Here is a 23,091-nt window from a genome sequence, read left to right on the forward strand (position 1 = left end):
CCTAGCTGCCGGCTGACATGAAAGATTCAAAAGAGACCAGCAGAAGAATCACCCAACTGAGCCCCGCAACACACAGAAAAGTGAAACTATACATGGTATTTTTTAAGCCCCTAAATTTTGAGGCAGTTAGCTATGCAGCATAATTAACAAAATATGTCACACCTCTTAATCATAAGGCTCCAAATAAAAAGTGAATTGGTTTCCTCAGAATAATTCATATACTAACTTGAAGAGTTTTTACAGGACAGTAAGGATTCAATGCACTGAGTATCTAGGTTAGTGAATGACATTCTTATTCTTGATCAAAAAACTCATCAAAAAGTGGGATTCTCTCTGTCCTGGTCCTCACCAGGGCTTGTGGTTTCTTCTTGACATTCCCCAACTCATCTGAGTCAGAGCTGGAACTGTCCCAGAGAAGCTGTCCCCGGGCCTCTTGTTCACGGAGCCATGTTTCCATTTTGCCAATTTTCCGGGGAAAATAGTCCTTCTTTGCATGATGTTCTAAAAATTCTGCATCATGTGGATTTCCTACAAAATATTAAGTTTGTTTAATTTATTTTTCCCTGGCAATGTTGTATTTGTTTAAGTGCCTAGGTTTTTATGAACACAAAATAATCTGTTTGGTATTTTAAAAAATATATACACATATATAAGATCCCACCCAACTGGGGAAGTTTAAAGATGTTTTCCTTTTTAGTTTGTTAAAATTTTAAATCTTCTGAAAGTCACAAGAATAGTGTAATATATACCTGTATACTCCAACCCACCAATATTTTGTCACAATATTGACATATATAGTGATATATATTACAATATATATGTATATACACACACACACACACATACATGTTGCTACTTTTCAGCAGAACCATTTGAGAATTAGATGCAGAGTCACTTCCTTCACCTACATGCATCACCACAAATCTCCTAAGAACAAGGGCAGAAAGGAGAAAAGAAAGAAGGAAAGAATAGGGGATTATTCTTGAGTTAAAGGAGAGAGAGAAACAAGAAAAAAAAAAGCAATATATGATCCCAGTTGGATCCTGGATCTTAAAAACAAAGCACAAACGGGAAATAAAAAGTAGCTATTAAGGGCATTATGGGGACAACCATGGGTATTTAGATATGGACCATATATTAGAAAGTAGTATGTATCAATGTTTAAATTTTTAAGTATAATAATTGTATTGTGGTTATGTAGGGAAAGTTGCCCTTGTTCTTAAGAGATAGCTTAAAGAAAAATACTAAGTAAATAATAATACAGGTGTCCAAATAAGACCAGAATTGCGAAGGTAACATTCAATAATGTATTTAGGGTGACACTTCCCCTGACCCATATAGTTATTTTCACTGTTACATATCAGTTCCCTCTATCTTCAGTTTTGTCCATATTCCCATGCATTTATGTGGCACTTTACATTTTATATGTGCTTTTGCACATATTTAGATTAATTTTTATATAAAACCTACATGGTGACATGCTTTATATTCCCATTTTACATATGTGGAAACTGAGGTTCGCAGAGGTTAAATGACTAGAATTTAGCTATAATCTCTCTCTCTCTGTAGAATAAACCCACAAAGACAAATATATAGCTAATATTTATTGAGAGGATACTATGTCCCAGGCACTGTTTTAGGAATAAGAGAAGGTCCCTGGAGCTTACATTTAATAAATGTACTGTTGGGGCTCAATTGAAAGACTTCGATTCCAAGTCTATGGCTTTTTCTACGCACTATATTCAAGTAAGTGTTTCTGCATAGAGCAGGAGCCACATAAACATGTTAAAACTCATAAAATTGTAAGCCCAGAAGAGTGATGTTCACTTTCTATAAGTTATATATTATTTTATATATACATTTATATAATTTATTATATAATTATATGCAAAGCATTGGTGATTTCATTTTAAAGAGGCAGCAGAAAACAAAGACTGATTTTCATTTCACAAGACATCTGAACTCTCAATTCATCTTCCAGAAGAGGGAACAAGAATGGACAAAAGTAACATTAAATAAGAGTGGGTAGGTACAGAGGAATTTTAATTACCAGAATCTGACTAGCAGACTGCTCATGTAAGTCTGTGATCTTGGCTACACTCCCCTCTTAGGAGAAAGCCAAAGTGAACTGCTTTTAGAACACAGGGAAGAAATCAAAGATGCTATTTGGGAATAAATAAAAAGGAATCATTGCTCCAGCATATGTCTACTGTAGTGGTGAAACCTATAGGCTTTGCAGAGGGCACCCTTCTCTTAAAGGATAAGGTTGAGGAGTCACAACTTCTATTTTTACAGACTTTCCCTGAGGTGGTCCTGGATGGAGCTCCAAGTCCCTGGAGTCCTATGAGGCTGTACAAGGGGGTGGGTGGAAGAACACGCTTGGGAGTCAGGTGGACCTGGCCTTGAATCTTGGCTGTATCACATGGCGGGTAATAGTAAGTCCTATCATATGGGCTGTGTGAGGATTAAATGCAATAATGCATTTAAAGGCAGACCACAGTGCCTGGCTTATAGTAAGCATGCAATAGATCCTGGCTGGAACAAAATGAAACAGCTCTAAAAAGCATGAGGGGAGCAACAGAAAACGTCTTTCGCCTGGTGTCACATTCTCTCCCGTGCCCCTCCAAACCTGGGGTGTCTTCCAAAGACTACACCAATGTTGGTTTTCTTGGCCTGAACTCAAGCAATGAGTCTAAGTGTCTAACTGTTGTTGAGACACTTTTCTTGATTGTTTTCCCAATATATGTATATTTTTTAATTGTGAAAGTTGTTTCTCTATGTGACTACACAGCATATTTCATTCTGGGACTTGGGAGTATGGGTTAAATAGATGCCTCCCATAGATTTTCAATTATTCAGACTTTTCTAATTTAATTAACTAATTGATTAAGCATCTTGTTCCTCTAAACAGGAGAAGTATCTCCTTCAGCTGGCTGTTTTGCCTCTTAGGAGCCCAAGACTTCTGGACGCAGGGCCAGTACAGTATTTCCTTAGGTCTCTTGGTGATAATCTGGCTGAGGTGGGGATTTGGCCCACAGCTCAGCCATCTATCTGTAAGTGTGGACAAGATTGTACATTTGCAATGGTGGGTTTGCCCTGGGAGAAGACAGTTAAGGAAAACTTGATGGGGCTCTAATTGGTGGGGCAACATAGCAGAGTTTATGGACGCAGATATCTGTTGGAAATCACAGAGCAATCTGAGGCTACAGAGTAACCTGGCCTGGTTGGAGTGTAGGGGTTGGGTGTGAGAGCAGCCGGAGATAAAGCTGGGAGGGGAGTCGAAACTTTGTCCTCAGTGTAATGGAGGCTCATTAAAGGATTTTTTTTTTTTTAGCTAGACAGTGAGTTGGTCAGATTTGCATTTTGTAAGATTACTCCACTATGAGTGCAATACTTCCAGAACTTTATTGTGCATGAGAATCACTTTGGAATCTTGATAAACTGCAGGGTCTGATTCAGTAGGTCTGGGGTGGGGCCTGAAATTCCATATTTCTAATAAACTCCCAGTGATGCAGACTCTGTTGGTCTGTGGACAATACTTTGATTACGAAGAAGACCAGTGATTCTTCAACGTTAGGGTCATCAGAATCACCGGGGTGGAGGGTGTTAAACCCAAATTGCTGGGCCCCACCGCTACAGTTTCTGATCTGGTCACTCTGGTTGGGGCCCTAACAAGTTCCCAGGTGATGCTGGTGCTGGTGGTCTGGGAACCACTCTGAGAACCACTGAAGTGGACGGCCGATGCGAGAGGGTGAGACCTGAATGAGGAGCACAGTTGGGAGGCTGTAGCAATATCCCTGGTGTGCCATGGTGACCTAAGGGTGACATGGGGAATGGTAGAGAGAGGGGAGATTTTAGCGCTAGGTGATGTCAACAGGACTTCGTGACTGACCAGTTGCAAGGGGAGGGAACAGAAGGGCTGGAGAGGCCCCAGGTCTCTGGCCTGAGTGACGCAGGGCGTGGAGGCCTCCTGACATGGTGGATGCAGCAGAAACAGGCTAGGGTTCTGTTTTAGACATTCTGAGTGTGCTGGAGGGGGAGGGTGGGCCAGGGGCCACAGTGTCTGCATAGGGCATCAGACTGGCTGATGCCAGTTTGCAGTTTAATATTTTCTTCATGTGCTTCATTCTCTTTCACCACAAGATGAGGCTCTTTTGCCTTTTTTCCTCCTATGGATGGAGGAAGGATTGCCAATAATGCATATAAAGTACAGTAAACCTCTAGAAAGAAAGAAACATCTATTACAGTGCTTAAACTTCTCTCTTTTCTTCCCAGCCATCCAAAATTACATAACATGCCCCTTATATTCCAGGAGGTAAAATATCAGCCGGAACCCAAAACTATTTGCTGACCTTTTGCTCTGCCCCCACCCCAGAAGTTTATCTGATGCTGTTTTAAACACTTGAATATTTTATTTTACTGAAAAAAATGTACATGACTCACCTGCACTTGGGATTAAGGTTTCATCAGGCAACAAGGTTAGAAAGTCACCGTCATCATTTCTTGGGATGCTGTGAAGGATGTTCTTGGTTTTATGTTCCCTCAGTTTCTCCTGATTAATCCTTGCCTCCCTATGCAGACTTTTCTTCAACTCCACTTGGGTCTGTAAATGATCAGTTATAAATAGTTAAAGTTCTTCCTCCCACCTCCACCCCCAGCTATTTTCAGCCACTTTGCAAGTTGGGTACTTATCTATAAACATCTGTGGTCTCCAAATCAGAACATGGTTCTCTTTTTCCTATTAGAAGGAACAGGAACTTTCTTTCTGCACAGATTTGTTAGGAGAAGGGAGGGTATGCCCTCAGTCTCAAAAAAAGGTGAGGACTTTTTAAAAAGCATATCTCTGTAGGCTAGTTGATATATTTGGAATTGCAGAAGACAGTGGTTTCAGGCTTATTCACTGGAGTGAGAAACTTGGAATATGAGAGTTAGAGGACCCATTACTGTAAGGGGGTTTGTTACAAGAGATCTTTCTCATAAGATAATTCTATGGCATAAGTTGTAGAGATGCTTAGGTATCAAAATAAAGACAAACTCACCGCCCCCCCCCTTTTTTTTACTAAACCAGGGAAAATGATTGAATCCCATTTTTCTGCTGGAGCCAAAATGTCATAGTCAAAAAAGAGAGACTTGACACACAGATACATCCTTGTGAGGACTGAAAACAGAGGGAAGACTCAGCTGGTAGGAGAAGGGATCTTGCTGGTTCTTCCCAACTCTAGTAATTGAATTTTTTGGATCCAATGACTGAATTTGAGATGCTAAGTAAAGACTGGAGATGAATGCTTAACTCTATTATGTGCAGGGCAGTAAATATGTGGAGTGAAGCTGGTAAATGTGACACTCTTCTACATATTTACCTCTTGTCTTTTACGGTTCATTTCCAGCATTTGCATCTTATGCAAATATTGCCTTTTCCCAGAAGTATACATTGGAATTTGCATCTTCTTTGCCAATTCTTGCTACAAAAGATGACACATTTGTTAGTATGAGGTAGTTCCTGATTCTGCCATCTACAACTTGAAATCCTTTTTGGAACAGAACAAGATCAATCATCAATCATAACTCATAGTGATCTCTTGTGATGTCAAAGGCTGACCATTGCAGTTCCCTAGTAAGTCCTTTGTGGCTATCAGTGAATGAAGTAGCAATTTGCAGAGTGTGTACTGTAGTCTTTAAGGTTCCTGTAGAGTTTTGCAGACCTTGGATGGACATACTTTTCACATCTCATTTTGACAGGATATCACTTACCCTATGAACAGATGCTTATTACTATCTTCCCAGAAATATGTTCTAGTTTGATGAGACCTGCCTCTGTCCCTCCCTGTCTCCTCTACCACTGACTAATTGTCTGGCTGTGAAATAAGAGGGCACTAAACGGTTCAATGGAACTTATTTTTATAGAGTGTTCCCTCATATACCAATCTAAGCCTTGGTATATTGTACTTAGGAAGGATGTAAGGTTGATTATTTGTGACTTTGGTGCTCTCCCCCTGTGAGTCATAACCTCCAATGAGATAGTGCAGACAGTTATAGAAGGCAACCAGGGGTGAATACACCTGCATTCACCACCAAATGTGTTCTGTGATGTTTTATGTTGTCCTGTGGACAGTGACTGTGTTCGTAGATGTGAGCCTCAGGGAGGGCCCATCTTCCTAGGTGCTGTCAGCATCACAAACATGGCCTTGAGGATCAAAAAGTACCTGGACATCTCCCACCAAATGAGCCAGTGCACTGCAGTATCTAGCTGGCTCCAAAATCAGGAGTGAAACACGTTGAAAATCTGTTTGTACCTCACATTTTACATTTCCACATGAGGGGAGTTTTCTCAGCAGAGGTGACAAGTTTATAAAAGGAGAGAGCTCTGCAGAAGACCCTTTCCAGGATTACTTTTTGGTGCATTTGTGGTGAACAGGTCAGGACCAACTCATAATGATTTGCCATGAAAACTGAGAACTAAAAGAAAGATTTAGCCCAAGAGGAAGAAATGAAAGAGAATAGTTATGCTGGACTTCTCTGCAAATTTGAACACTTCTAGAATCACCAATTTCCAAGTAAAATTCCTCTGTTTCATCTACATCTCCCCGTTTCACCAGGAAGCAGAGAAGAGTCCCGGGTTCCCCTGAGAGGCAAGAGCAGGTCCCAGCTAGAAGCAGGCCCAGGAGAAGATGGACAGCTTTGGAAAGTTCTAACTGAATGACAGATTAGTTTGGTGTGCTGCGAAGTCTTCTGTGCAGGGAATACATGAAAAGGACAGCCCGCCCTCCAGTCCACCATTGCAGCCCACCTTTGCTTTTTGAGTTGTTCCGGCTGCTTGCTGGCTCGGGATCCTTTCAGAAGTAATTACTTGTGGCAGGTCAATGGGTTCAAGCTTCTAGAAGTCCAACATTTAGAGCATTCAGCATTCCTCGTGCCATGAGATGATGAAACATAAAAGCCAGGCATTAAACTATTTTAACACTTTGCAGAAGCAGCACTTGCTCCTGAGAGCACACAGAGAAGGTGATTACAGTAGTGTCTGTGCAAAAGGCTTTTCAACCTCTCTGGGTTCTTTCTTGTTCTAGTGCACTGTTGTCAGTGACTTATTGATCTAAATACTGGTCAGAGAGTTAAAAGACTAAGAATCCTTTTCTATCTGCATTGACGGACCACATCCGAAGTAATCAAACAATGGGGATTTTAGAGTATTAGAGATGAAAGAGGCACCAAGAAGTTACTTTATTTTATTCATCTCTTAACCACCCATCGGAACCTTCTGTCCTATTTTTAAGGTCTCCAGAGAAGCTCCCTTAGCCTCCTTAGTAATAATCAGTGGTGCTTATGAGGTGCATGGAAGATGAAAGTGCAGTACGCTCACTAATTTTAGACAAGGCTTTTCTAGCAAAGCCTTGGCTTTTATGGGACAGGTGATGCTGGAGTTTCAAAGGGTCAGTAAGACTGGGCAGCAATGGATGAACTGGTGTGTCTGCCCCCAGCCCTACTTGCTTTGGATGATTTAATGCTCTGGAAGCTAGAGCACTGGGCAGTGATTGAGTAGGTTTGGGGCATGTTCATGCTGACATGCAGTCAAGGACCTGGAGGGTCACGGAGTTTATTTCTTTACCCAGTGAGTACTTGTTGAACAACTGCTACATGGTTCCTCTTGGAGCTTACAGTCTATGGGGGGAACAAATACACTTTTGCTTGTGTGATTATGTGATTAAGAATTACAAACTAATCAGTACTTTGAAGAAAAAGTCTACAGGGCCGGACTATGACAATATGTACCTGGAGGACCCCACCTCAGTAAAGGGAGGATGTTATGAGTTGAATTGTGTTCCTCCCAAATTTATATGCTGAAGTTCTAATCCCCAGGACCTCAGAATGTGACCTTATTGGGGAAGAGGGTCCTTGCAGATACAATTAGTTAAGATGAGGTCATACCAGAGTAGGGTGGGCCCTTAACTCAATACATTGGCATCCTCATAAGAAGAGGAATTTGGACACAGACATGCGCACAGGGAGAACACCGTGTGAAGATGAAGGGAGACATTGGGGTGATGCTGTGCAAGATAAGGAATGCCAAAGACTGCCAGTAAGTCACCAGAACCCAAGAGATGACATGGAACAGGTTCTTCCACATAGCCCTCAGAAGACACCAACCCAGCCAACACCTTGATCTCAGACTTCTGGCTTCTAGAACTGTGAGATAATGCATTTCTGTTATTTTAAGCCACATGATCTGTTCTACTTTATGACTGTAGCCCTAGAAAATGAATACAATGGGGAGAGGGATAAGGAGGCAGTCCAGGAAAGTTTCCTGAAGAAGTACTCTTTCAGCAGAAGTTGGCAGGTTGGGAGTTTTAAGGGGACTGAGGTGTTTCAGGCAGAAGGAACACTGTGAACAACAGCCCCGAGGTAGGGGAGTGCGTGATCTATTGAAGGAACTACAGGCAGTCAGTTGGCTGCAGTCAGAGTGAGAGGAAGAGCAGCTCAGCTGAGGCTGGAGACGGAGGCTGGGGCCAGCTCATGCCCGGCCTGATAGAGGAGTATCAGACGTTAGTTTTCTTAAGACCATGGGCAGCCATTGGCACATGTTAAGTGAAGTAGTGACATAATTACATTTATTTTCAAAAAACGATCGCTGTGGCTGCAGTGTGGAAACTAAACTAACCAGACCAGTTAGGAGGACAAAGATGATGGGCTGGGGCTCATAGAGGAACACTGATGGACTCTACAAATATTTAAACACTGACCAAACAGGATTGATGATGGTGAGTGAGGGACAGGGAAGTGTCCAGATGACATCCAAATACAAGGGACAGATAGTGTTATCCGTCCCTGAGATGGGGAACTCTAGAGGAGGACCAGGTTGGGGTGGAACATAGCAGGAAGATACAAATTCGGTTTAGAGCAGGTTGTGTTTGAGAAGCCTCTGAGACAGACCAGTATAGATGTTGAATAGGTAATTAGATATATAGGCATGGAGCTCAGATGACAGGTCTGTGCTGGAGATGCATGTTTGGATGTCATCGCTGGGTAGAAAGTAACTGAAAGCATAGTCATGGGTGAGGTCAAGAGTTAGAAGATCAGAGACAATAATTCCAACACTGAGGGGCTGGTGAACGGGGATAAAATGGCCAAGGAGACTGGGAAGTGATGGCTCAGGAAGCAGGAGGAAACCAGGATGCCACGCTGCTGCAACAAGCAGTGTGAGCACTACTGTATTCCTTTAGTCCAACACGAAAGACAAACTCTAATATATAAGGTCAGTCCAGAAGGTATCCAGCCATGTAATACAAAAAACAGAGACATTTATTGAAGAAGATACTAGATATACAAAACATTGTACACAGGACAGTGATGCCTCAGTCCCCTTCAAAGTAGGCACCTTGGGACCTCAGACAGTTCTCCCAATGGCCATCAGCTGCCCCATTGTATTTTCCTGAATCTCATCGACAGTTTGAAATCTCTTCCCTTCCAAAGGGGATTTTAGTTTGGGAAAAGTCATGTTGCAGCACCAAATCTGGGCTGCAGGGGGCTGAGTCAGCAGGGTAATTTGATGTTTCACCAAAAAATTCTGCATGAGACATGATGCATGAGCAGTTGTGTTGTCATGATGAAGCTGCCAGTCACCAGTTGCCCATAGCTGCGGCCTTCTGAATCATCTAATTAGTTTCTGTGGTGGAATGTTCAAGCTTAATGCAAAATTTGATGCAGATTTGTTGCTCTACTCGCTCAGTCATTTTGAATGCGATGGCCACTCAGTACACAGACTCACTCAACAGAGTCTACCACCCCCACTGCCTAGTACAGTGAAGTTGTCATTGTTCATACATGTGCATTCTAGTCCACTCTCCTTGGCTTCCAGGTTACATTGATGTCAGGCAAACCATTCTTGTTATATTAACAATGGCTGGGCAGAGCTCGTACTGTGAAATTATTTTTCATTGTAGTCTGATCTGTTATTTTTCACTGTAGTCTGATCTGTTTATCAAGGAGTTGTCCTGGAAGCCAGTGTGGCTTTCAAGGGTGAAAAGAGAGGGAGAAACCATGGGAAATGGATGCTGAGCATCCGGCACTCATAGTGAGGAGTATGACACACACTCCCTGCTACTTTCCTATGGATCAGTTTCCTGGTCCCTGAGAGTGGGCCTGAGCTGTTCTTGGGACATCAGCCAGTATTTCTTTCTGTTAGAGCAACCTAATGTGAGGAAGTGTTTTTTTGTTTGTTTATTTGTTTTTAACATAATGACTTAGCAAGGAGATAATGAAAAGTGATCAATACTAGTAAGAGAGAGCTTTGTCTGGCTCTCTTCTCTGCAGAACATAAAGGTGCAGGGCAAATGGGACCTGTTGCACAGGAAGAAGCAGCTGGTCCTGAGGGGAATGGCGTAGAAAAGGAAGTGGAAGGGAGGCCAAGAGTAGAGGTATATCCAGGCACCCCTGAAAGAGAGAATCAGCAATGACTGAGGAGAGATCTGGGGGTGAGGATAAAACAAGAAAGTGTTTATGCCATCCCCTGGCTTGGTTCAGGATTCGGTTCTCTCTGGAGATTAGGCCCATATGCCTTTGCAGCTGCTGCTGTCCACCATGCTCAGGATCACATATCATCTTATTCAATCATCATGGGAACCCTGTGGATGATTATGATGATTCCCCATGTCAGAGAGGTGAATAATGTATCCAAACTCACATGGTTAGTAAGTAGCAACTCAGGATTCAAGCTCAGATCTGTACAACTCCAAATTTCATGCTTGTTTTTCTATTTGTTCCTATACCTGATTTATCTTTAGAAACTTTTGGAATTAAAAAAAAAAAATCCTGAGCTATTCATTGGGGATTGAGATTTAATAGGTTTTGTCCTGGCAAAAAAATACTTGTATATATAGTATTTTCCAGAATGTCATAGAGTTGAAATCATAAGTTTTGGCAGTTATAAGTAAAGCTGCTATAAACATTTACATGTAGATTTTTGTATGAATATGAGATTTCAGTTCATTTGTATAAATGCCAAGGAGTGTGATTGCTAGATTATATGCTCAGGGTGAGATTAGTTCTGTAAAAAATCTCCCCCTTTTGCATACCCACTAGCAATGTATTAGAGTTCCTGATCCTCCACATCCTCATCAGCATTTGATGTGGTCAGTGATCAGGACTTTGGCCATTCTAATATGTATGTAGTAGCATTTCATTGTTGTTTTAATTTGCAATTTTCTAATGACATATGATGCTTAGTTGACAGTATTGCATCTCTTCTCCTCTTCTCTTCTTTTGACACTATCTTTCACAGAACCTAAGTTCTTAGTTTTAAGGAAGTCCAGCTTATCAATTGTTTCTTTGGAATATATACTTTTCAACACTTTCCAGGGTATTCTGATGATTTCCTAGGGTGGGGTCCACTGGCCTCCATACTGTCTGAACTTAATAGAGGAACTACATCCAAATAGACCATAGAGGATTTGTTTGTGAAGCATTATTGAAAAACTGAGTCTGAAGAAGACAGCTGTTTAAATATTTTCAGCTATTCACAATAACCAATCCATAAATTCTTAGAGCTATATTTGTTAAAGTATGAATATATATTTTTCTATTTTCAGCCTTATTTTATTTGAATCCTCAGTTCTGATAAGGGTTAAGAAGTAGGTGTCTTCACATCCTCTATCCAGGCAATTTCTTCCTGGCCTGTGAAAGGAACCCGAAGGCTCACGCTATTTCTCCATGAAGGACACTAGATGGCAGCAGCTAACATCGCAAATAGGATCCCTCAGTTAAATTACTTGTAAGCACTTGGCCTGAGAAGCATTGCAGACAAAAATTGTTGGAAAATTGGCTTCTCTAAACAAACTAGTCAGGTGAAATTGCCTTGGAATTCTGGCTTCATGTTAATGTTCCTTTTCTCTGCCTGGAAAATAAGATGCCTCATTTCATCATCTTCAGAAAGAATACAATGGGAGGAATTGGTAGAATAATAGCTGTTTTTGTTTCATGACATAAAAATAAAAATGATTATTTGTCTAAAGATTTCTGGATTATTTGGCTTCTCAAATAAAACAAATTGGCAGGATACTCAGTTGAACTGTCACATAGGAGATTTAAGAAAGGAGATTAAATTGAGCATAGATCACTGAGCCTCATGACAAACACTAGCAGGAGGATAAAGGTGGGAAGGAGAAACTTACAGAAAGTGTAAAAGGTGTTTGGCATCTGACTTAAGAATGTGTTCTCCAAGGTTTGGGAGAAAGGTAGAGATGTTCAAAACAGCCTTGGAGCAAGAAATCGTAAGGCCAAGGAGGAATTTCTGGTCAAGGCATTGCAATGTTTCACATTTTAATAACATCCTTTCCTGCAAACATATAGCAATGGAAGATAAAGCATAACCCCCCAAAGACAGGATCAGGCTTTAAATATAAGATATATATCTCTATGGACCAGAAAACTTAGGGGAAGTTGATCTATAAAACATTTAGAGCTCCTGATGGCTGTGAGTTATTTCTATCAGTTAAATGGGACCTAAACATACTTCCTAAAAGGTGGGAAACTAGAGCCAGGCTCACAGTTTCAACTCAAGGGTTGAGTTGTTCTTTAACTGTTTCCCTGGTTAAAAAGAGCTATATCAAAAGATAATCTGGAAGATTTGTGTGGCAGGCATTATCAAAAACTTGAATATGAATAACCTAAGACTTTATAAGGATAAATTTGAAAGCTTAGATAAATAGATAATTTGGGGGGGGGGGGAATATAAATTAACAATATTGAATCAGGAAGAAATCTAAATCAACTAAGAACTATAAAACAAATTTCTTGATCCCCCAAAAGTTCAGGTGGCCAAGGATTGTTTCACAGGCCCATTTCACCAAACTCTTAAGGAACAGATAACAACTGTGTTTATCAAATGTTTTAGAGAATAGAAAAGAGGAAGAAAGTAGTCAATGAATTTAAAAGATTTTATTAATTTATTTTGAGAGAAAAAGGGGAAGCGAGGGAGAAAGTGAGGGAGAATAACATCAATGTGAGAGAGAAACATTGATTAGTTGCTTCTCACAAGCCTTCAACATGGAACCTGACCATCAACCCAGGCATGTGCTCTGACCAGAAATGAACCAGCAACCCTTCAGTTTGCAGGATGATGCCCAGCCAGCTGAGCTATACCAGTCAGAGCTCAACTCATTGTCTAAAACTAGTACAATTTTGAGAGCAAAACTGGAAAAAGAAGTATAGGAAAAATATAGAACAACTTTACTAATGAAAATTGATACGAAAAGCCTAAGCATATTTTAATCGATTATTTAGTAAGTGGAGTAAAAAAAAAATCAGTGAAATTTAATACTCAGCACTGGAAAAAAATAAACTCTGAGCAAACTAGAAATAAAGAAAATAATAATAATATAATAAATGACATTATGCCAGATATTTTCCATTTGTTTCTCCAGATCTATTTGCCACATTTCTCTATCCTTTTCTCTGCCCATGAGGACTAAGCAGTTTCTCCTCCCTTCTGGCTTTCCTCTGGGTTCAACCACTCAGGAGTCCTGCTAGGAGATCTGAGAGAAGAGAGATAATGAGATCAGGATTTTACTTGCTCTGGCTCCCTCCTCGGATGGTCATACTGGGTTGTTTGTGTCCCACTGCCCTTCTCAAAGCAGCTTCCTTTACCTGACTCTCTTAGTCCTAGTTCCAGAAGTCTGTCCCTTTCCTAGTCCTTTTGCCTAAAGGTAAGTTACTCCTTAGCTGCCATTAGTGAGTATTGCAATATCCTTTGTGATTTTCCTAATACAAACCTGTATAAAGCTATTTGTAAAGGAAATTGCCTTGAATTATCCTAATTTGAATGTTCCCTTTTAAGTCTCTGACCAGCATTTATCAAAATCCTATCACAACTATAGTTTGTTTTGGAATCAGTCCCATTACTGTCGTGGATGAGACAAGGATGGCCGTTATCACTGCTTGAGTGCAACATTGCAAGGGATATTCTAGTCCATGCAAAAGTCAAGAAAACCATTACAAGGACCAAGAATTGAGAAGAAAGGGAACAAAATTTCTTATTTACTGTCTACATAGAAAGTCAAGAAGAATCTATAGACAAATAGAATTTCTAAGGTATTTCAATAAAGTTGAAAATTCAATGTACAAAAATCATTTTCTTATTCACCAATAATAATCATTTAGAACATTAAGTGGGGAAAAATACCTCATTTAGAACAGGAGGAAAAAACCCTACAAAATATAACTGTGTCCAATTGTGTCAACCTGGCTAGGCTACTGTCTCCAGTTGTTCCAACACTCAGCTAGGTGTTGCTGTGAAATTCTTTTGTAAAGGTAGTTAAAATCCATAATCCATTGACTTTAAGTGAGGAAGATTATTTTAAATAATGCGAGTGAGTCTGAGCCAATCAGTTGAAAGGCCTGAAGAGCAAAGCAGAGGCTCCCGTGAAGAGGAAACACTATTTGTGGAGCAGCTTCAATTCATGCCCTGCAGTTCCAGCCCGTCCTTCCTGGTGGCCTGCCCTGTGGATTTTAGGCTTGCTTTGTCAGCCTCTGAAATCATGGAAGCTTACTTCTTACAATAAGTCTCTTAATATATATCCCTGTCTGCCAGTTCTGTCTCTCTGGTTGAACTCTGATTGATAAAGTTCCCAATAAACAAACCTAAAAAAGTTACACAAAACCCCTGTGGAAAATGATGAAATATTATTGAAAGATCTAAAAGAACATAAGAGTAAATGGGGATTCATGCCATGTTTGTGATTTAGAAGACTCAGTGTTGTAACCTTTGTTAATCTTCCTCAGGTTCACCTATTAATACACTCCAATCAGAATACTTGACAAGGTTTTTCATGGTGCTTGCCAAGAAGATACACACTTCACGTGGAAGAGCAAAGGACTATGAATAGCAAAGACAATTCTGAAGAAGAATAAAGTGAGGAGACTTTCCATATTGGATATTAAAACTCAGTTTAAAGTTACACAGTTAAGACAGTGTGTAATTCCTGTGGAGACACCGAGCAGACTAATGCAACAGAAGACAGAGTCCAGAAACAGACTCATGAAGCTCTGGAAATTGGATATAAGACAGAAGTAGCATTTCAAATCAATGGTCAAAGAATGGACGATTCCATAAAGAGGACAGGGACAATAGCTTAATCAAATGGAAAAAAAAATTAGATTCCAACTTCACACACACAAATGAATTTCAGATTGTTAAGTCCTAAATGTGAAAAGTTAAATATTATAAATGTTAGAAACAAAGAATATTTTTATGGACTTTTAGAAGATACAAATTAGTCAAAATACAAGAAATACAAAACATAAAGATTAAGATTGGGAAATTTGACGTTAACACTGGAAATCTCTGTGTATATACACACATGTCAAATGAATAAGCAAGCCATAGATGAAGAGAAGATAGTTGCAGCACATATAACTAACAAAAGACCAGGTCTAAGACATATAAAGAACTCCTATGGATCACAAAGAAAAAGATAATAGAATATGGGCAAAGGACTAGAAAAGATAAAGGAAGGAAGTTTGTGACAAATTGTCTAAAACCAAAAGCAACATAATAAAACCACCCAGGCAGAACCACCCTCTTTATCCCATCAGCAGTCTTTATGCTCATCTTTCCCTCTTCTCCATTCATTCATTCAAATGTATTCAACACATACTTATTGATCACCTGTTATGTGTCATGTACTGTTTTAGACACTTGCATTCATTAGTGAAGAAAAGAGGCAGCAATCCCTGCTTCTGTGCAGATTATATTCTAGGACTGAGGCTGGGGAGAGGGCAAGGGGTTTATTGAAGAAAATACACAATGAAACTAACAGATAAATAAATTGCTTGGTATGTTAGATGAAAAGTGTTCTAGGCGGGAAAAAGATAATAAACAGGGCGATCAGGAGTGCTGGGGTGAGGATTGCAATTATTAGTGGGTTGTCAGGATAAGCCTTTCCAGGGAAAGTGAGATTTGAGCAAATCTTTGGAGGTGAGGGAGTCATCTGAGATCACCTGAGGGAACACTACATAGTGAGGTATACTGGGGGAACATCTCCACCTTAGGCTGGGCTTGCGATGGCTAATTGAGAAGGTGAATTGGGCCAGAAGGGACAGTGATGATCAACTCTTCAACTGGGACAGGCACATTTGCTTCCGAGCTCCCTGAAAGAGGTTCTCAGATTTTAGTAGCATCAAATTGGAGAGAACCTTAGTTCATGACCTGCTCTTTACTTGAGGAGTAGATGTTCAGCAAGTAGAGAGCGCCAAGTACGAAACTCAAGTTATTTAAGGTTTAATTATTTAAAATACTTAAAATTTTTTCTCTGGCAGATATTAGGCAATTAATTAGCATGTCATGGAAACCCAGCATTTATTATTCTACCAAAAACCCATTTGCAATGGAAAATGTGCTGAACCTCATTTGGGAAGATAATTATAGTTGATGTCCTTCAGATATCTGCCAAATTCCCAGTGATTTCCCTCTTCTCAGGGGCCTCCCTTCAGAATGTAAGGTGGAAAGCTTCTCTGCTCGCATTTCTACTGCATGAGCATGTTCTCTGGTCATAGCTCATTGGACCAAAACCAGAATCATGAGCAAAGCTGAGCCAATAAGATCTTTTCTCCCAGGAATTTGGAATTGGAGCCAACACGGAAAGGCCACTCTGTTTGACTGGAACTCTAAGATGCAAATTAATGGTCACATTTTGCCAGTGGCCTTGAGGAGCAGAGAAAGTCAATTTGCAGGGAGAGAGTAAAGCAAAAATGCATGGAGAAAAGCTTAGGGGAGACACAGAGAGAGTTCTGCCTTCCAGGTTCCAAGGCATAGCTTTTCCCTCAAGTCCAGGTGCCTCCCAGCTCTCAGGTTCAAAAAAACACTCCTCTGTCCTTATAATTCATCATATATTGGTTGTTTTGGCTAGTCAGTTGGACTTCCAATACAATGATGTCACAGGTCTGTAGTAGGGAGTGCACTTTGATTATTTTTCCCCACCAGGCATAATGGGTCTCATTCTCATTCATACATCTGTTCATTCCCTCACAAAATTTTGTGGGGTACATATTAGGGTGTTAGTGACTGAATATATAAGATTGAATAAGACATACTCTTTGCGCTCAAATAATTCATTCATCTTGATTCTTCTTTTTTAAGGTGGTTGGTGAGGATGTGGGGGTATAGTCTTTGAAACACCAGAGTTCTCTTTTTGAGCTTGATGGACTCTTTTAACTTATTTAAGGTTGATAAATATAAAAAGTACTTTGTAAACTATAGACTACTACCCACTTTTCTCTGGTTATAGTAATATTTTCTATTTGAGATATTTGATTTCGAGTTTCCACAGTGACATATATTAAACACACTCCTTTGAAAGGATACATTTGATTTAGGAATAAAACAAGTTTTAAAATTGTTCAATTTAACTAGAGATATGCTCAAAAAATTTAAGTCACTTTATTTTCATTAAACAATATTTTGAGGTTTCTGGTATTTTGGGAAATGGTGCTTTTTTGTAATTAAAGGATATAATCACATCAAATAATGATCATGAGCTTCTGAAGGACACAGGTAAATAAAAACCAACTGAAACAGAAATAACGCCTAACAAATGAGCTCAAATACACCTGGGACTGGTCTAGTACTCTTGGTGAATTATGTAGCAGGTAGGAATTGGCTCCAATTTTTCAAATGTCAATGATAGATCCTGCTCACAAGAGAGGCCTCAGTCTTCCTTTTAGCTGATGCTTATTTCCAAGGACCCACTCATATCTCTTTCCCCTTCTAGGATAAGAGTTCTTAGAATTTGCAGTTCTCTAGAGAAAATGCATTAAATATTTATTAAGGTGAGTGCATTTAAAACTCTTGCTTTGCTGCCTTGCAATCCAATGCCCTCAATTTCAACAACACACTTAGACCAAGAAAAGCTTAGAGACAGAAGGGCTGTAGAGATCATCTATGCCTGATTAAGAACATGGCTTTGGAGAACTGGGTGATATCTGACCTCTGTTGTCCTTGGTTACTCTCTGAACCATATGTATAAAGCAAAGATAATATATCCTTTCTCATGGAGGCATATGAGGATTAAATGAATGAGATAGATCCAGTTGTCTAGAGTGTATTTGACTTGTAGTAGCTTGTAATTAAATAGTAGTAGCTGTTGTTATTGTTATTACTGTTTATGACAAGTGATTTCCCTATAGTCATCCAACTAATCAGTGCAAGCTTCAGGGCCTTTGAATTTCTTCATGGCTATGTCTTGGGACTACACTATATTTCCTTTCTTTGCTGGTAGCCTTAAAAATGAAATCATTACACAAGGAAACCTAAAGAAAGGTGGTCTTTGCATTGACAACATTCTCTTTAACATTATTGTCATTCTCATTTGCTTGGCCCTTGTCAGTATTCCTCTTCTATGATTATAGGTAAAAAGGGATGTTACCATTAAATTCCTTATGAAGCCTTTTAAATTCATCTTACTTGAAGTCTTCGGGGTGGATGCCTTTTAATAATACTTGTTTCTCCCTGTTCCAGTGGGATGTCAAAATACATGGTCCTGGGCGCTTGAAGGATGGGAGAAGCAAGAAAAAAGCCCATTAGAAATAAGTTACTATTAAATTAGGTTGATCATGAGTCTTTAGACTTTGTTAACACAATTTTATACCTTCTTTGTTATATATGTCTAACCTATGGGTTGAATGTGGAGATGAAAAATATAAAGTGGGAGCCTTACATGAATGCAAATGAAAAAATAATAGCTGAAACCCAGGATTTAATTTCTTCTTTCCTCATTTTTCTCCCTAGATTGATATTTAGAGGAATCTCTGCACAATTAAAAATGTATTGATTGACAAAGGTTATTCAAACACAGAATTTGACATGAAAAATAGAAATTTATTGATTTATTTTAATTTCATGAAATCACCCCCAAATAATATAGGAAATCAGGAGAAAATACAGCATTAAGAAATGAAAATAATCTCATTTTAGATGAAATAGATCGACAAATAGGTATTAGATAGAGAGGTGATAAAGAAATAGAGCATGAGTATATAAAAGGAGTATGCAATGCTAACCATTGTATGTTTCTAATTAAATAGTCTCCCTAACTAGGGAAAGACATTCCCACAAGTTGCCACTATTATGCAATATGTCAATATTCTTTCCTGATAAAATAACCCAGGGCTAAGCCGTATTAGGAAATAGAGAGGTTCAAGAGGTCCATTATGAATTTGATTTTTTAGCTTGATTATCCTGGACCCTGGGACTACTACCATGACCAGCACCACATGAATGAAGTTCTTGTCCTTTCCTCTCAATAAGCTGGAAGCATTCTAGATTCTTGTGTAGACTATCCTATAGTTCTACTTTGCATTTTAAATGGAAAAATTCCTTGGTAATGGTGTGTTTCTATCCTTAAGACATTTGAATGACCACCTTAAGAATTTGCTATGTCCTTTTTTTTTTTTTTTTTCCGCTCAAGTGATGCCAGCACAGTGAGCAAGAGAGAAATAACAGTTATGGCAACAAAAAACAGGTAGGATTTAAAAATCTAAATAGTTTCAGCCAAGTATTTTTCAGTAGCCTGACTACTCTGTAATTGTGTACTACGATTTGTGATATCACCCCGTTATTTAATTTGATTCTCCTGAAATGGCATAGGCAACATCAGATAGTTATTTTCAGCTACGGTTTATAGTTGAAGAAAACTGAGGAAGTAAATTGCCCAAAGCCATATTATTTGCTGTTTGATGGAGCTGGGGTTAGAATATTGGCCCCTTGAAAACAGTGATCAGAATGCTCACCATCTCCTAGTTATTTATTTTTAATGTGATTTTGCCATTTCAAAATTAAGAGCAGTTCCCAGTTGGGACTCAAAGCCATTAGAATCAATTACCAAAATCTTAAAACTGAATAAAGGGTTTACATTTTTTAAACAAAGAATTCTTCAATACAGTTTAGAGGAAAATTCCCACTCATGTCCTCGGAAAATTGAACATAAAAACATAGATTATAGAACCAGTCAGAGGTTGTCAGTTAAAGAAAGTAGCCATGAAAATCATTCTAGGTGAGATTTACTAGTTACTGAAATAGAATATAAGGCTTTCTGGCCAAGTTGACCAATAATGGGAACTTATTTGTGTTATTCATGCAGAATGTGAAGAAAAGAGGAAATTACATACATCTATATGTATGTTTACATTGTGTCTGTGTACTTCTCTTCCCAAGTTAGAAAGTTTGTTTAACCACCATTGTGGTTGTCATAAAGCACTTTACATGCCTTATAAAATACCCCAGGATAATTTATTGCCACTTCAGGCTCAGAGCTTTCTGTCATAATTGGAAAAAATTCTCTTAGTTCTGCAAATGACCATGAAAAATATGAGGTTGGGGAGAGTGTGACTCACCCACTCATCTGTACTGTGATAAATCAATTCTGTTTGGGGCGCTTTCCAAATTCACATTAGAATGAACTCCTACAGTGCTGCTTTCAAAACAACAAAACCTGATGCATTAAACAATACTGGAGAGAGTGATTTAAGTTTAGAATCTAACTGAAATGTATGATCATTCCTTATCACACCTTTATCTGAATAATTTTAATTGCCTGCCAAAGCTAGATATAAACATTGAAAACACTATAAACTAAGCTAAAAGGAAATGATTATTTTCTTCTCACATGAAATGCTGAAGAGCCCTTTATGCAGTTTACAAACCCACTCTCATGTACGCAGAATACTTACAATTGACCAACATTCAATCTCCCATCAAAAGGTATTCCCTTACATTTCAATACTTTAGAAATTTTCTGAGATTATGGAGCAAGACAGATAAATCTATCAAGAGCTCTCTTTGGCACAAACACACAGATCTCATGCTGGGTTTTATGTTTACCTGCAGGATATCTCCCATACCAGGTCTCTCGGAGAGGTGGCAGCTGTCCTTCCAAAGCTTTGTTCTGGTCCTGCAGTCTTGCCAACGAATTTGCACTCTTTTCTTCCAGGTTCTGATCCAATGCAAAGCCCACAGGTGCAGTCGAACGCATTTCTTCCTCTTTGTTTTGAAAAGGTGCTACTTTGGTCACTCTAGGGTGAGCCTTAGAGGGGCCCAGGCCCATTTTACATGAAGGACAGTCAAAAGAAAGCCATGAAGGAAGTGGTGTGGGGCCTTTAATGTAGGTCGTTTTAACAAAGGTATTTCAAAAGTTTACCTACCCCTGCTTTACAAAGCAGTTGCTTCCTTCCTGTCATCTTTGTATGTCCACTTCACCACACACTAACTCCTCTGGCTACTTCCTGGGAGGCTGGTTTCCATGGAGACTTGCCTTCAACTCCCACTTTGCCATGGCAGACTGAGAGAATCCAGTTAAACATTGACTTGGTTATGCTACTTTTTGAAAGACTCAGTGGTAGGAATAGAAACCTCTATTGATCATTAAACAAATCTCTAACACCAGGAAGGTCACTAACTGAGATGGAGAGCTGAGGTTTAAAGAAGTCTTAAACTAGTCCCTTTCATTGCATGTACCTTTAAACTCCATCTGTAAGAAAACTACCAACTAAGAATAGCTGAATCACCTTTGGACATGAGGGGATGCATGCTAATTGCCTAAGGTTATGTTAATCTTTAGGTTTAATTGAAGAATTTATCTTCAAATAGTGAAGAAATAGCAGAATGGCTAAAATAACTTGATTTTTCTGTCAACAACTTGAATTACCTTTGAAAGAGAGGAATACATTACAGGACGATAGGGAGATCACAGGAATTTTTCCTGAAGACGAGAGGACAAACATTTTTAAAAAAAGATTTTATTTATTTATTTATTTTCAGAGAGAGGGGAAGGAAGGGAGAAAGAGGGGGAGAGAAACATCAATGTGTAGTTGCCTCTCACGTACCCTCAAGTGGGGACCCAGCCTGTAACCCAGGCATGCGCCCCAACCGGGAACCGAACTGATGACCCCTTGGATCACAGTTCAGTGCTCAGTCCACTGATCCACCCCATCCAGGATGAGGACAAACTTCTTGAATGAATGGTTCAAGTAAACCTTGAGTTTTAAAAAATAGCCTATTTACTATGTTTTTTAAAATAGAGGGGGAAAAGCACTGGAAAGAAATGTGTTAAAATGTTGAGTGGGGGTGTTTGAATGATGGAATTATGAGTGATTATTATTTTATTTTTTGTATTTAGAAACATAACTCACTTTGAAGTTCTAATTGTTCATGGCCATAATAGATGACATGTTTTCATCACATCCCTGAAGAGAAGTTCTAAGAAATTTATTTTCCATTTTTTGCAAAATTCATTTGCTAAGAACCTAGCATGGTTTGGAAAGTCTTGAAAACCAAGGGTTTATCTAAAAAGATGTTAGAGTTTCATCTTTTCCTACTTAACTCCCTTTGCATTTTACAACAATGTTATCTGTGGCAAAGAGACTTGTAAGGAAGACTCATATATTAACAGTATTTGAACAACATTTAGTCAGATTTATATTTGGATACAATCAGTTTAGTATTTCTAAGGTCAGGGAAAAGTATTGTAAATCAACAAATGAATGAGAAATTATATGGGAAACTGTGGACTTCATAGATCTGAACCAGTGAGAAAGATTCAGCTCTCATTTTTTTGCTTTACTCTTATCTAATTTTGAGAGACTATATGTGTGGAGAATATCAGCCTTTGTAGAAGAAATTGGTTAGTTGTTGAGGAAATTATTTTTAAAATGAAGATTCACATTATTTTTGTTTCCTTTTTTTTTTTTTTTTTTTTAATTTTGGTTTTTCAATTACAGTTGTCCCCTTTTCCCCCAATTTCTCTCCCCCACCCAGCCCACCCCCTCTCCCGCAATCATATCCCTCCCCGTTGTCTATGTCCATGAGTCTTTTATACAGGCTCTTTAATTAAACCCTTCCCTTACTTATCCCCCTTCTCTCCCTCTCCCCTCCCCCCTATTGACTGCTATTCTGCTCTTTGTTCTATTTAGTTCCTTTGTTTGTGTTGTTCTTTAGTTTCCTGTATTAGGTGATATCATATGGTATTTTTCTTTCTTTGCCTGGCTTATTTCACTAAGCATAATTCTCTCTGGTTCCATCCATGTTGTTGCAAATGGTAGGAGTTCCTTCTT

General features: G+C 39.2%; 1 protein-coding gene across 2 annotated transcripts; it reads right to left on the bottom strand.

Annotated features, from left to right (window-relative positions):
• Positions 1–270: 270 nt before the first annotated feature.
• CCDC198 (coiled-coil domain containing 198) lies at positions 271–21,266 on the bottom strand. 2 transcript variants are annotated; one of them, XM_090270919.1, is made up of 6 exons: positions 20,864–21,266; positions 18,449–18,531; positions 6,788–6,874; positions 5,361–5,462; positions 4,444–4,603; positions 271–528 (listed from the first exon to the last, which is right to left on the bottom strand). In XM_090270919.1, the coding sequence occupies exons 1-6, from the start codon at positions 21,084–21,086 to the stop codon at positions 293–295; spliced, it is 891 nt and encodes a 296-aa protein (XP_090127045.1). In that variant the 5' UTR covers positions 21,087–21,266; the 3' UTR covers positions 271–292. The 2 variants fall into 2 exon arrangements, with proteins under 2 accessions (XP_090127045.1, XP_090127046.1); XM_090270920.1 differs by lacking the exon at positions 20,864–21,266 and having other exon boundaries at positions 18,411–18,514.
• Positions 21,267–23,091: the final 1,825 nt, after the last annotated feature.

Source organism: Furipterus horrens, unplaced genomic scaffold (assembly GCF_987537825.1).
Source record: "Furipterus horrens unplaced genomic scaffold, mFurHor1.1.pri manual_scaffold_3, whole genome shotgun sequence".
Taxonomy (NCBI): Eukaryota; Metazoa; Chordata; class Mammalia; order Chiroptera; family Furipteridae; genus Furipterus; species Furipterus horrens.